The sequence below is a fragment of the Tribolium madens genome, unplaced genomic scaffold (genome assembly GCF_015345945.1).
Source record: "Tribolium madens isolate multiple individuals breed KSU strain unplaced genomic scaffold, Tmad_KSU_1.1 Scaffold_19;HRSCAF=116;Tcas5.2_LG9, whole genome shotgun sequence".
Taxonomy (NCBI): domain Eukaryota; kingdom Metazoa; phylum Arthropoda; class Insecta; order Coleoptera; family Tenebrionidae; genus Tribolium; species Tribolium madens.
Genome location: NW_025400983.1, coordinates 10397617 through 10411692, shown reverse-complemented (window position 1 = coordinate 10411692; position 14076 = coordinate 10397617). Strand labels below are relative to the sequence as shown.

The 14076-nt window shown below is 34.0% G+C and overlaps 5 protein-coding genes across 5 annotated transcripts; all 5 read left to right on the top strand.

Annotated features, from left to right (window-relative positions):
* Positions 1-1267: 1267 nt before the first annotated feature.
* On the top strand, positions 1268-2068 carry LOC123013240. The gene is made up of 2 exons (XM_044411663.1): positions 1268-1498; positions 1554-2068. The coding sequence occupies exons 1-2, from the start codon at positions 1321-1323 to the stop codon at positions 2051-2053; spliced, it is 678 nt and encodes a 225-aa protein (XP_044267598.1). The 5' UTR covers positions 1268-1320; the 3' UTR covers positions 2054-2068.
* LOC123010621 (cullin-4A-like) lies at positions 2055-4208 on the top strand. Its single transcript, XM_044407659.1, has one exon. It carries the CDS (start codon positions 2055-2057, stop codon positions 4206-4208), a length of 2154 nt encoding a protein of 717 aa, XP_044263594.1.
* A 763-nt stretch (positions 4209-4971) lies between these two features.
* LOC123013478 (4-aminobutyrate aminotransferase, mitochondrial-like) lies at positions 4972-7027 on the top strand. The gene is made up of 7 exons (XM_044412001.1): positions 4972-5167; positions 5217-5332; positions 5382-5549; positions 5598-5678; positions 5731-6395; positions 6447-6715; positions 6773-7027. Exons 1-7 carry the CDS (start codon positions 5131-5133, stop codon positions 6892-6894), a joined length of 1458 nt encoding a protein of 485 aa, XP_044267936.1. The 5' UTR covers positions 4972-5130; the 3' UTR covers positions 6895-7027.
* A 1479-nt stretch (positions 7028-8506) lies between these two features.
* Positions 8507-10405, top strand: LOC123015072 (4-aminobutyrate aminotransferase, mitochondrial-like). The gene is made up of 7 exons (XM_044414528.1): positions 8507-8648; positions 8699-8820; positions 8872-9039; positions 9089-9169; positions 9216-9877; positions 9929-10197; positions 10241-10405. Exons 1-7 carry the CDS (start codon positions 8612-8614, stop codon positions 10363-10365), a joined length of 1464 nt encoding a protein of 487 aa, XP_044270463.1. The 5' UTR covers positions 8507-8611; the 3' UTR covers positions 10366-10405.
* A 337-nt stretch (positions 10406-10742) lies between these two features.
* LOC123015430 (4-aminobutyrate aminotransferase, mitochondrial-like) lies at positions 10743-14074 on the top strand. The gene is made up of 4 exons (XM_044415146.1): positions 10743-10892; positions 12469-12743; positions 12795-13809; positions 13856-14074. The coding sequence occupies exons 1-4, from the start codon at positions 10838-10840 to the stop codon at positions 13972-13974; spliced, it is 1464 nt and encodes a 487-aa protein (XP_044271081.1). The 5' UTR covers positions 10743-10837; the 3' UTR covers positions 13975-14074.
* The last annotated feature ends 2 nt before the right edge of the window (positions 14075-14076 follow it).

Sequence of the window (14076 nt, the reverse complement as noted above, 5' to 3'; positions counted from 1 at the left end):
AAGTAGAAATTCTAGAGTATGTTTTACTCTGTTTTACTTACATATTTACAATAAACTGTACCAAAGAGTCTATTCATTAGACAAAAATATAATCTCTTTATTCGTAATCAAAATTACAGAATAGAGTCAAAAACAAGACAAGAAAAACAGACTGTAACAATATGAATTTCAATATTTAATTTAAGTCACAGTGCATACATTCCTCCACAGAATAGAAACTTCTGTTGATCAACATTGTCTTTACTTTTTTCTTGTACTGAATTATATTTAAGTTCTTGATTTCTTCATTTAATTTATTATACAATTTGGATCCCCAAAAATCGATACCTTGTTGGGTTCTTTTCAGGCGATGGTGAGGAACTATGAGTGAGTCTTTATTTCTAGTATTATATTCATGGTAGATACAATTAGACTGAAATTCATTTAAATGTTCATGAGCATAACACAGACAATTATATATGAACAAACAGGGCAACGTTAAAAATTTTTCTTCTCTAAATGAGTCTCTGCATGTATCCTTAAAACCTAAATTGCACAATACTCTTAATGCTTTTTTCTGAAGTACAAAAACACTGTGCACATCCTGTGAATTTCCCCAAAAGTAATTAATTAAAAATAATAATTAAATATTTAAAATGTACTTGTTTAAAAATTTGAAGAGATCCTCCAATGAAGCATTTAACATTTGGTCAAATTATTCAGTAAACTTATAATTTTATTTTGGTTGTTACTAAGTACCTAATTTTCGTTCCAAAACCCTGCTAAATCGTACACTACACAAAAAATAGGCGTAGTAGCTAGAACACGTATTGAGGAAGTCCAGTTTATGCTATTTCAAACATTTTATAATTCGTGAATTTTGATAAAAGTAAATAAAAAATTATCATCAAGGACTCTGCAAAAGAGAACACCAATTTAAAATAAATTTAAATTAATCACTAAATAAAATTAGTAATAAAAGTCTCGATATTATCAGTTATCTTATTTTAACATAATGTTTAATTACTGCAACCAACAATACATTAAATACAGTATTAATCCCAAAATTCGTAATTCCTCTTGAACACCATAATGAAACGTTATTTTTATTTTGAAAAAAGAAATAAAATGATACTTTCGTCTACATTGTCATAGATAAACAAACAGACCGAAAGCAGAACGGAATTTCCTCTTTTCCGCTGACTATTGATTTTGTCCAACGCTCACGTTTGACCTCGGGTTCTCACAGCTGCAATTTTCCGTTATGTTCCGTCGGTCATCACGCACAACTTGACGGAATTCGGTTACTGATAAATTTCTACAAGTAAATCGCACAAAATTATGTCGATTTCGTTCAAAATGCAAAAACTGATAACAGAGGTACAGAAACAACCATGTTTGTGGAATGTCCATCTTCCTAGTTACAGTGATAAGCCATTAAAAGTAAAAGCTTGGAAAATAATATGTCGGGCGATTTATCCTCGCACTGTTGAGAATACAGCTGATGAAAAATCTAAGAGTAAGTAGTGTTTTATGAGTTAACTTAAGAGACCTACTTAAACTGCCTTACTTAGTTGCTTTTATTCAGAAGAAATGGAAATCAGTTCGAGACTACTACACCAAGCAAAGGAAAGAGTTTCAGTCAGAGTTGGTGGCAGGGTCCAAACGCAAAAAATACGTCTATTTCGACATGTTGCGATTTCTGGAAGCTAAATTTGATGAAGAAAATACACTCATAGGAAGTTGGAAGGAAGATAGTTCGGATCTAAACCTCACTGAAGATACATCAGAAGGTGACAAAAACCCAGCCATCAAACAAGAAGAGTTAGATCTAAATGAAGAAACTACCATCAAATCGGATGATGTCGATCTTACTCCCGATTTGATTCACACTGAAGGTAGTCCTCTTCAACACTCCAGACAAGACATCGATGAAGACGAAATGTTCCTCCTATCGCTCCTCCCATCAATGCGAAAACTCTCACCTTTACAAAAAATGGACTTCAAGCTAGAAGTCATGAATTCGCTCAAAAAAATCCAATTTTCAAACGCATCTAGTCGCCAGCATTTGTAAAATGTCATCTAAAAAGAATGTACTCACAATACGGAATTTCCGGGGGCTTGCACCTATCCCACCGGAGATTATCGAACAAAAATGGCAACACCTTGAAGCGGAAATTGTCACAATCTTGAATACTTCAAACTACACAAATTTAGAAGAATTGTACAGAATGGCCGAAGAGTTGTACACCGCCAAGTACGCCCCCTTGTTGTATAATCTTCAAGTTTTGATTGAAACTTATTTGACCCAAAAATTGGAATTTATCGTTGACAATGTGAGTAACGTATTATTTGTTATTGACCAGTTTTGGAAAGAATTTTGCCGACATATCAAAACTGTTAAAAATATTTTCCTGTACTATGACCGCTCTCCCAAATTTTTCAAATACAATACTGTCCAAAGCATCAGTTTGGGGTTGTTTACCAGTGTTGTTATTCTGAATCCTGTGGTCAAAAAAAGTCTGATTGAAGAGATTCTTCAAAAAATTGAAGACGAGAGACGTACTCTAACTACCAATAACGTCGTTTTACTAAAATCGGCTATAAATATGTTGAATGTTCTTCAAATTTATGAGGACATCTTCATAGCTGATTTTCTGAAGTCGACTCAAGTTTTTTACGAAGATGAAGGTTTCAGAAATATTAGTACAATGGAAGTGCCTCAATACTTGTCACTTGTCAATAAGAGGATCACCCAAGAACAAGAAAGAGTTAAAAAATACTTAAACAAGAGTTCAGAAACCCAACTTTTGGATATCGTCTACACCCAACTCATCGAGAATCACATAACTGAGATTCTGAACAAAGGTTTTGACGAGCTCATTGATAAAAAGATGTACAGCGAATTAATCCTGATTTACAAACTGTTCCAAAAAATCTCAAACGGTACCAAATACCTGATCAACTATTTCAAGGACTACATTGTCAAGAAAGGGACCACAATAACCGACGTCAAAAATGAGAAAAACATGATCCAGGATTTGCTAGATTTCAAGGACGATCTGGACAAAATCATCGAAATGTCCTTCGAGAACAAGAAAGAATTCCATGAGTGTGTCCGTCTTGCGTTTAAGAATTTCATCAATAGTTTTCATGCGAAAAGTGCCCAACTTTTGGCCAAATACCTCGATGTTAAGCTGCGTAGTAAGGATATCAACGATGAGGAACTGGAAGTCATTTTGACCAAAGTGATAAAATTGTTTAAACACGTCCAAGGCAAAGATATTTTTGAAGCTTTTTACAAGAAACTCCTAGCAAAGAGACTGCTTTTGGGAAAATCTGCCAATCAGGACGCTGAGAACAGCATGATTTCCAAGCTGCGAGACGAGTGTGGGAGTGCCTTCACGTCAAATATCGAAGGGATGTTCCAAGATATCAACTTGAGTAAGAGTATAAATAATTCGTTTAAACAAAAGGTGAAAAATCAGGAGAGTTGTAACGGGTTTACTTCTGAGTTTTCGGTGTATGTCCTGACGAGTAGCTACTGGCCCAATTACCCCAACTATGCCGTCAATTTACCCTGTGAGTTGGTGACTTACCAGCAGAATTTCCAAAAGTTCTATTTGGGTAACCACAGCGGGAGAAAACTCCTCTGGCAACCAAGCTTGACTTACTGTTTACTCAAAGGAAATTTCGAGTGTGGAATTAAGGAATTACAAGTGTCCTTATTTCAAACAATCATCCTTTTGTTATTCAATACATCGCCAGAGAATGGTTTCAAAGAGATATTGGAAGCCACAAATTTGGAGGAAGTCGAGTTGAAACGAACACTCTTGTCTCTGGTTTATGGTAAAGCCAGAATTTTGCTCAAATCGCCCAAAACTAAAGAAATAGACGACAATGATGTCTTCATTTTCAACAGCAAGTTTACTGATAAGCTATTTAGGGTGAAGATCAACCAAATTCAGTTACAAGAATCTCCGGAGGATGAGAAAGAAACCGAAAAAAATGTTTTGGTGGATCGGCAGTTTCAAATAGATGCGGCTATAGTCAGAATTATGAAGAGCAAAAAGACAATTAAGCACTACATGTTGGTCCGGGAGTTGTACAAGATGTTGGATATTCCGGTCAACCAGACAGATTTGAAGAAAAGGATCGAGTTGTTGATTGAACGGGAGTACATGGAGAGGGATAAAGACAACAAGTCAACTTATATTTACATTGCTTAGTTAATAAATTGTTACTGTTTCTAATCTGGGTATTATTTGACGTATACTATACCAGGTGAACAAAAAGTATGGAACCAAACGTTTTTAGCTTAAACTATTTATTTTTTGAAAAAACTAATTGATGAGCATAAAAATGTGACATAAATTTTTTCAAAATTTCCTTTTGTTTTTGAGTTCTACAAAAAAAAAATATTTTTTAAATGGCAACCCACTATAAAAATCATTTTTTTCATAAAACAAAATTTCGTTCTGAAAATACGATCACATTTTTTAAATTATTTTAATTTATATTAATTATTATTTTTATATATATGTATATATAAACTCAATCCGGGGACATACTGTATACTATCTTATTCATAACCATCCCCCTTAAAAAAAAACAGAAAGCCATTAAGAAATTGGGAGTTGGAAAGAGGCTCATATTTCATATTAGTTGTTAAGGAAGTGATCACTTCTCAACCTTAGAGTTCCTATCTTTTTTTTTCCTATATTTCTAATATATTTTTTCATATTAACACAAAGTTAATTTTAAAAAAAAAGAAAATTGTTTTTTTTTTTCACAATGTAAATCTGGTTTCATTTATTTGACAGTTAATTATTGTGATTGTTTTTGATTTTTGTTATTGATAAAATGCTAATCCTGTACCTACTCGTAACAACTACATATAAAACAAATCAATTGAAAAGCCTAAATTTAATGACAATTTGATCACTTTATTAATAAAATACATTTATCTATTTTAATGACAACCGGCATAATTATTATTTTCCCTTTTTCTTTTACAATTTTAAGAATTAATAGAAACTGATATAATTGAAATTGAACTGAATAATTGAAAATGAAAATGAGTCCGCTCAAAGTTGACTCCTGAGTGCGCTTGTGTCACAATTACGGGTCAATATCTAAGGTGTGGTGAAGATGTGGTCCAGAGCGTTGAGGAATAATTTAAAATTGAGTAAGTCTGTTTTGTGTTTCACCCAAATTTTATTTTATTTTTTTCAAAGATCAAATACGTGGGGCCTCGACTATTGTGAAAGGAGAACCGGAGGCACCGGTTGTCAAAACTGACATTCCGGGGCCTAAATCAAAGCAACTTTTACAGGAATTGGGATCATTACAGGTGTTTGAAGATAATTTTTTGATAAAAATTTGATAACCGGAATTTTTAGCAAGCTGGAACAGTACAAATGTTTGTTAATTATGATAAATCAATCGGGAATTACTTGGTAGACGCCGATGATAATATTCTCTTGGATACGTACACGCAAATTTCTTCCCTACCATTGGGCTACAACCACCCAGAATTATTGAAAGTGTTCAATGATCAACATAATATGGTACCGTTTGTTTGAATTAATGGAAAAATTGTTGATTTCAATTTTCAGAAATGTTTGATTAACAGACCAGCCCTCGGTGTTTTCCCGGGGGATGATTGGCCGAAAAGGCTTAATGGGATTCTTAGTGAGGTATCAATTTTTATAATAACCCCTTTTGTGTAAAACCATTCAAATATTCCAGATTTCCCCAAAATTACCAAATATTACAACAATGATGTGCGGTTCATGTTCAAACGAAAACGCTTTCAAAAACATTTTTATCACATACCAGCGTAAAAAACGTGGCGAAAATGTTGAATTTACTGCCGAAGAAAAATCCTCATGTGTCGTAAACCAACCTCCAGGAGCCCCCAAACTCTCAATTATGTCTTTCAAGAATGCTTTCCACGGACGCACCTTGGGGTCCTTGTCTACCACCCATTCTAAATATATTCACAAAATCGATATTCCGTCTTTCGATTGGCCCATTGCCACTTTTCCTCAATACAAATACCCCTTGGAGGAGAACCAGCGCGAAAATGAAGAACAAGACAAGAAGTGTTTGGCCGAGGTTGAAGAATTGTTTGAAAAGTACGAGAAAAAGGGGATCCCTGTTGCGGGGATTATCGTGGAGCCGATACAATCGGAAGGGGGCGATAATGAGGCTTCGCCCCAATTTTTCCAACAGTTGCAGAAAATCGCAAAGAAGAATAATGCTTATTTACTGATTGATGAAGTACAAACTGGGGGTGGCTGCACTGGGAAATTCTGGTGTCACGAACATTTTAACTTAGAGACGCCCCCCGACATCGTGACTTTTAGCAAGAAAATGCAAATGGGGGGCTATTTCCACACTGCGGAGATGACGTAAGTCTGGGAAATTTTTGTATTGTTTTGGAGGGAATTAATTGTTTGTAGGCCTAAACAACCGTCGCGTGTTTTTAACACCTGGATGGGTGATCCCGGAAAACTGATCATTTTGGAAACGGTTATTAAAGTTATTAAGGAACAAAAACTACTAGAAAACGTATTGCATACAGGCACTATGTTGAAAATCGGGCTTTTGGAACTGGAGAAAGAATTTTGTTACTACGTGAATTCAACAAGAGGTCGAGGGACGTTTTTAGCGATTAATGCCACGGATTCAAACTTGAGGGATGAGATTTTAACGAAGTTGAAAGCCAAGGGTAAAAATTTTAACTTGTTTTTAATTTGCGAACTACTTTTTGATTAATTATTGTTAGGTATCCAATCTGGTGGCTGTGGTACTAAAAGTGTTCGATTGAGACCAGCTTTAATTTTCCAAGAACATCATGCTAATATATTTTTGGATAAATTTAGACAAGTATTAAAAGAAATTAAGTAATACGTGTTGATTGGTTAATAACGACAAAGGTCTTCCGTCATGTCTTCCAAGAAATGTAATAACTGTGTTTTATGTAAATTTAAAAAATATGTACAAGGTGTATTAGAGTGTTTGTGATAATAAATTTAAGACAATCCAAATAAGACCTTTTTTATTTTTAAATAAGGTAATTTGTTGCGATGAAAACTGCATGGTTACCAATACTTTTAATTACCTTTTAGTCTAAAGTCAGAAGTAAACATTTTTATTAAAAAATCGAGAGGAAAGTGGAAGATTAGCTCACCATTTGCAAAAAAACGTATTAAAAAAACAAAGAATTAATTTAATAAGGGTTTTTTTTATAAAAGTTGCGAAGAATCATCCCATCAGTAATAAAAATTAAGAGCCGATTTACAGAACATTTAATTGCAATCAAAATTTTTATTCGTGATTAATTTGACGTTTGGCAATCTAAAGAAATGGATAGATTAATTCGATTTAATTTAATTCTAAATTAAAATTTGCTTTCTGTAAAATGTAAATCAGGCTTAATGATTTAAAATAATAGTGAGTATTATGTATTCACAAAACTCCCGTGACGTTTACAATGTCAAACCAAAAATTTTGAGTGTATCCCAAACGACACAGATGACTATTATTTTATCTGACTGTACTTGATGTCAAGTTTCCATGGTACACGGCACATGCACCAATGATAATAATTAAATCATTTCAAATCAAGTGATAGCGACCAGGTTGTTAAACTTTGAGTGAAGTTGTCACCAACATAGCCATAGTGACTTTTTGTTTAACTAACTTAATGTCATTTTGACATGTCGGGAGTCTAGTGAATATATTATATACAGCTTTGTTCTTGAGAATTTTTTCTTAGCACTTTTAAGGAAATCTTTAGAAGCGAAGATTTTTAAAATAACTACTTGTACTGCATTTTGCGAAGCTTTGATTGGTTTCAAGGCAGTTAAACATTTATTGAAACACAAAATAAATAAACAAATCATATTTTGATAATATAACTTAATGTTTCCCTCCCTAATTCGACTTACTACTATGTCATTAATTTCTCCAAAGAAAATGGAAATAAATAAAGAAGAATATCATTTGTTCCTTTAATTTTCTTAAATATACTATTAAATTCATCTAAAGCCCGATCTCTGGTACCGTGTACAGAAATCGTTAATGTTACAAACAAAAATAAAAATTTCACTCAATAAAATAAAGTTCAGACGAAAGTCTTTGTTTATAACATTAACGATTTCTAGTAAATTAAAATTATAGTTTCGATCTGGAATCATTTATAGATTCACATTTTGTCTGTAAATGATTATTTTCCACATTTCAGTTACAAAAATTAAACGTTATATACTTGAAAATAATAAAAATTATTTTAACAGAAGTAACAAATAAGAACAATCTTAAAACAAATATTCTAGTGAGTGACTTCCACTTACCCCAAAAATCCAATTATTTTCCAGGAACTGAAATTAGACTATTCACATTTAACATTTCACTTAATTTTCCCTAAAAACTCAGCCAGTTTTTTAAGATTTAAGAAGATCAACTATTATTGGACAAATCTGAAAAGAATTTAATCCCTCGTTTGTTTAATTTATTTGTCATTTGTCATTCTTATTGAATCTATCACCTATTCTCAACTTATTTTTACTGTCATTATACACAGTTTATATCACAATAATGAAATAAGAAAGAATAAGCCAAGATGTTACTCAAGCTTTTTAAAAACAAAGTAAAATTGAGTAAGTAATTTGCTACTGATAAGCTTCCAAAATGGATTTTTCAACTTTAGCCAAGGTTCAAATTCGTGCATGTTGTTCTTCAGTGCAAGGTGAACCAAAAGGGCCTTCTGTTAAGACTCCGATCCCTGGTCCAAACTCCAAAAAACTCCACGCAGAATTACACAAAATTCAAGTCTGTTGCGAAAGATTGTTAAAATAAAATCAAAGCTTGACAAATTTTCAGTATGCAGGAACAATCCAACTGTTTATTAATTACTTGAAATCAATTGGAAATTATTTGGTCGACGTTGACGGCAATGTTATTTTAGACACCTTCTCTCAAATATCGGCAGCTCCACTGGGCTACAACCACCCAGAACTACTCAAAGTGTTCAAAAACGACGACAATCTTGTAAGTCACAAGATAAAATTTGCAAAAAAATTGTACAAAATATTTACAGAGACGTTTAGTTAATAGACCAGCTCTTGGTCTATTCCCCGGAGACGATTATCCTGAGAAAGTGAAAAATATTTTTAGTCAAGTAAGGAAAACACTCTTTTGGCACAAAATAGTTTAGTTTGTTCCAGATTTCCCCCTGTTTGCCCAAAATCTATCTCATGATGTGTGGAGCATGTTCGAACGAAAACGCTTTCAAACACTTGTTTCTAGCCTACCAGCGCAAAAAACGAGGAAACAAACCTTTTACAGAAGAAGAGAAAACTTCCGCCCTCCTTAACAAACCACCCGGTTGTCCGAATTTAACAATTCTGTCTTTTCACAACGCTTTTCTCGGCCGAACTTTTGCTTGTTTGGCTGCAACACACTCGAAATTTATCCAAAAAGTTGATCTTCCGTCCATCGACTGGCCCGCTGCACATTTCCCCAAATACAAGTATCCACTGGAGGAAAATAAGCGAGAAAATGAAGAAGAAGATAGAAAATGTTTGGCAGAAGTTGAGGACTTGATGCAGAAATATGAAAAGAAAGGAACTCCGGTTGCTGGAGTAGCTGTCGAGCCTTTACAGTCAGAAGCGGGCAATTATGAAGCTTCCCCTGAGTTTTTCCAACAGTTACAAAAAATTGTGAAGAAGAACAATGCATATTTGCTGTTTGATGAAGTTCAAACGGGGGGCGGAGCCTCAGGGAAGTTTTGGTTTCACGAGCATTTTGATCTGGAGACTCCACCGGATGTAATCACTTTTAGTAAGAAAATGCAACTTGGGGGTTATTTCCATTCGGAAGAGTTGACGTATTTTTTGTAATAACTTACTTGTATTTGTTTAAAATAAAAAAATTGCAGACCGGATGTCCCTTATCGAATTTTCAACACCTGGATGGGAGATCCCGGAAAACTCATGTTGCTTGAAGTGATTATCGAAGTCATGAGAAAGCAAAATCTTTTAGACACTGTACAAAAAACCGGAAAAAAGTTGAAATGTGGTCTCCACGAGCTCGAAAGTGAATTTTCTAATTTGATAAATTCGGTGCGAGGTGTTGGAACTCTTCTAGCCTTTGATGCCAAAGATGAAAATATGAGAAGTGAATTTTCTAAAAAATTACTAAACAAAGGTATGATTTCTGCAAACTGAAATGGTCTAACATTTTATTTTAGGTGTTTTGGTTGGAAATTGCGGTTCAAAAGGCATTCGATTTCGGCCTGCTTTAACTTTTGAAGAAAGTCACGTCGACATATTTTTAGACAAATTCAGAGAAGTCCTGAAAGAAATTAATAAGTGATCTTGTTACATTTTTTGAGTTGTTAAGAAATAAAACTAAATAAAATCACATCGCTTCAACTTTCTAGTAATATCCACAATTTTAATCATTTATGATAAATCGCAACCTTGACTTGTACAAGGACTGTTATCATTTTTCAGATTTTTTAAACAAAAAATTCCAACAGTAATAATCCTGTTGGTCACTTATTTTTAGTCATGCTATGTATAAAATATAAAATTCTCCTACTCTATATATAAATAAGATTCTTGACATTTTCAAATATCGTGTGAAGATTTAGATAAAACTGTTTATCAAATGCAGAGTTAAACTTGACCTTTATTAACACAATTGAAAATCTTGATATCATTTATCATCTCATATTAAATATTTCCGCTGAAAGCCAGCCGCTTAACTATTCGTTTTATTTTATTGAACTCAAGGTAACAAGAGAGTGAGCACGTATTTTTGTGAGAGTACAGCCGTTGTAAACATGCATATGTGGTCTAAAACTGTGTGTCCTATACTTCAAAATGTCGCAAAAACGAGTAAGTAAATAAAAAAAATGTGCCAAAACTTTGAGACTGCTGCTGATTTTTCTACAAATAATTTTATTAATCATCCTCACAAAACTTGTTTAAAATGATTTATAAATAATTGATTGTTAAATAATAAAAAGCAGACATAAAACTTCTAATAGAAAGAAAAATATTGATAAACAAAGTAATGCAGCAGAATTATATAAGGTGAACTGATGTTTCAATAGGATTAAATTGAATAATAATGTTTATAATCTTGTGTTCTATATTTTGAAAAGTAAAATAGCTTAATAGTTATAAAAATAATCTCACATGTATTTGCTTTAACCAAAATCAAGGTTACGTATTTTGGTAAATAGCCACAATTTTTAAATAAATATTTTCATCTTGTTTAAATAAGATATGTGAACAATTTTTTGTGATTTGACATTTTCAGCTTTATTATCACTGTGCTTCTAAAGAGGTGAAATTATGTTTATTAGGATGCCCTCGTAAAACACGTGTAAATAAAAATTTAAATACAATTTAAACGCAGTTAAAAAGGTTAAACGTTGCAAGCGGTTTACTTGTCAGTGCATCACACTCGTTTTCGTTCACGATAAAATATTTGTTTTCCGATTATTTCATAATAGATATTTATTTTTTTAGAATTTAACTTCGATGCACTAAATAAATACCAAACAAGTAATATACAAGTATACAAACAAGTAATATCATTTTTATTGTTACAAACTTAACCAATTTTAAGATACCTAAAAGTTTCTTATAAACTTATATCGAAAAATTTTATACAAGAGAGCCACATCCCCTGAAAGGGGTGCATCTTTTAATGGATTGTTTCCAATATTTCAGTAACCATCGTGAATACAATTACAAAATTTGGTACAATTGATAACCTTTATACACCCAAATGAATTCAAAGATAAAATGTCGAAATTTTTACTTAGGGGCGTCCTAAACTGGGGGGTTTAGGGTAAAAAGTACTGTAACTATTTTGGCGGTTGGTTTTTGCCACTTTCAGCCACAAAATTCTAAATTTCATAGTTTTTCACAAAAAAGTGGTCTCATGTGTTTTTTCGATAAAACTTAGTTTTTGAGTAAAATCAGTTTACAATTTGTCTTACAGACCGTAAAAAGGATAAAAATTAAATTTGTTTCACCGTTTAAGACACCCGTGATTAAAACTTTCGACAACTGATCTTTAAATTCGTTCAGGTTTTCAAAAGTCATCAGCTGTACCAACTCTTGTAATTTTATCTATTCTGCAACAGTGGGAAAACCCCATTACGGGAAAACGCATCTCTTTCAAGGGGTGTAGGCTTACGTAACATTTTTTGATACATGTTCATAGGAAACTTTTGTCTTAAAATTGAATATTCCTGTTTAAATTTGTAACAATAAAAACGGAACACCTGTATATATAAAAAACTATTTCCATACATGTTTAAAAAATGTAAAATGGCTGTTAATAAAAAATTGATAAATAAAAATAATTACGATTGTAATTTGTAAAAGGAAACTCAAATGTGTATTTTTTCTAAAATAGTGCAATTTCAACAAACAATTTTTTTCTTTATTTTTTTAGGTTCTATTAGAACCTACGTCAAAGGCGAACCTACCGGACCCCAACTAAAAACCGAAATTCCTGGCCCCATATCCCGCAAACTCCACGCCGAACTCAACGCTATCCAACCAAGCGATGCGGTTCAGTTTTTCGCAGATTATAACAAATCCCTCGGGAACTACATCGTCGATGTTGACGGGAACATAATCCTAGACACATACAATCAAATCGCATCAATTCCTATTGGATACAACCATCCATCCCTACTCAAAGTATTCCAAAATGAAGATAATTTGGTTAGTCAAAAAAATAAAAGTAACATAATTATTGTTTTTCGAAAAATTTAGAAAGCACTAGTCAACAGACCGGCCTTGGGCGTATTCCCGGGTGACTACTGGCCGAAAAAACTCCGCAATGTATTACTATCAGTGGCTCCCCGGCTACCAAACGTTACCACTATGATGTGTGGCTCGTGTTCAAATGAAAACGCATACAAAGCGATGTTTATAGCATACCGCCGACATCAAAGAGGCGAAAATGTCGATTTTACCGACCTAGAAAAAGAAAGTTGCGTTAGTAATAAACCACCAGGCGCACCAGATTTGTCCTTGTTGTCTTTCCATGGGGCTTTCCACGGCCGAACTTTGGGAGCTCTCGCAACTACACACTCGAAGGCCATTCATAAGCTCGATGTGCCATCGTTTGATTGGCCCATTGCACCCTTTCCACAGTACAAATACCCCCTTGAAGAAAACCAACGCGAAAATGAAGCCGAAGACAAGAAATGTCTAGCAGCGGTCGAGGATTTGATACAAACTTACAACAAAAAGGGTAAACCGGTGGCGGGAATTGTCATTGAGCCCATCCAGTCAGAAGGGGGCGACAACGAAGCCTCCCCTGAGTTTTTCCAACAGTTGCAAAAAATCGCTAAAAAATACGGTGCAAGTTATCTCATTGATGAAGTCCAAACGGGGTGTGGAGCCACAGGGAAGTTCTGGGCACACGAACACTTTAACCTAGAGTCGCCCCCTGACATCGTCACTTTCAGTAAGAAAATGTTGACAGGGGGTTACTACCACTCGATTGACATGAGGCCCAATCAGCCCTATAGGATTTTCAATACTTGGATGGGGGATCCAGGTAAAATTGCCTTGTTGGAGGCATGTCTCGAGACTATCAAAAACGAGAATCTCCTCGATAATGTTATTAAAGTCGGTGATAAGTTAAAAAAGGGTTTATTGAGACTGGAGGCTGAATTTCCTGAGAAAATTAATTCCACTAGGGGGCGTGGCACGTTCTTGGCGGTGAATGCAGCCACGCCAGCTTTGCGAGACAGTATTATTGCAAAAATGAAGCAGAAAGGTAAGTGTTTTATTTTTGGGGATTTGGTGATTAGTATATGTTTCAGGTGTTTTGATGGGTGGGTGTGGAGATCAGTCTTTGAGGCTGAGACCATCGCTCATATTCCAGGAACGGCACGCCGATGTGTTTTTGGAACGTTTCAGACAAATCCTGAATGAACACTAAAAAATGTTATATTGCATAAAATACAAATAATTATACTTGCATCAATCCACTCCATTTTTTGTTAAACCTGAAAGAAAAATAAAAATAGAACAAACCAGCAGA

Coding starts and splice junctions, on each gene's coding strand:
- LOC123013240 (XM_044411663.1), top strand. CDS start 1,321: ATGTCGATTTCGTTCAAAATGCAAAAACTGATAACAGAGGTACAGAAA. Junction 1,499..1,553: donor AGCTGATGAAAAATCTAAGA/GTAAGTAGTGTT, acceptor TGCCTTACTTAG/TTGCTTTTATTCAGAAGAAA.
- LOC123010621 (XM_044407659.1), top strand. CDS start 2,055: ATGTCATCTAAAAAGAATGTACTCACAATACGGAATTTCCGGGGGCTT.
- LOC123013478 (XM_044412001.1), top strand. CDS start 5,131: ATGTGGTCCAGAGCGTTGAGGAATAATTTAAAATTGA. Junction 5,679..5,730: donor TTAATGGGATTCTTAGTGAG/GTATCAATTTTT, acceptor CAAATATTCCAG/ATTTCCCCAAAATTACCAAA. Junction 6,716..6,772: donor AACGAAGTTGAAAGCCAAGG/GTAAAAATTTTA, acceptor AATTATTGTTAG/GTATCCAATCTGGTGGCTGT.
- LOC123015072 (XM_044414528.1), top strand. CDS start 8,612: ATGTTACTCAAGCTTTTTAAAAACAAAGTAAAATTGA. Junction 9,170..9,215: donor TGAAAAATATTTTTAGTCAA/GTAAGGAAAACA, acceptor AGTTTGTTCCAG/ATTTCCCCCTGTTTGCCCAA. Junction 10,198..10,240: donor TAAAAAATTACTAAACAAAG/GTATGATTTCTG, acceptor ATTTTATTTTAG/GTGTTTTGGTTGGAAATTGC.
- LOC123015430 (XM_044415146.1), top strand. CDS start 10,838: ATGCATATGTGGTCTAAAACTGTGTGTCCTATACTTCAAAATGTCGCA. Junction 12,744..12,794: donor TCCAAAATGAAGATAATTTG/GTTAGTCAAAAA, acceptor CGAAAAATTTAG/AAAGCACTAGTCAACAGACC. Junction 13,810..13,855: donor TGCAAAAATGAAGCAGAAAG/GTAAGTGTTTTA, acceptor TATATGTTTCAG/GTGTTTTGATGGGTGGGTGT.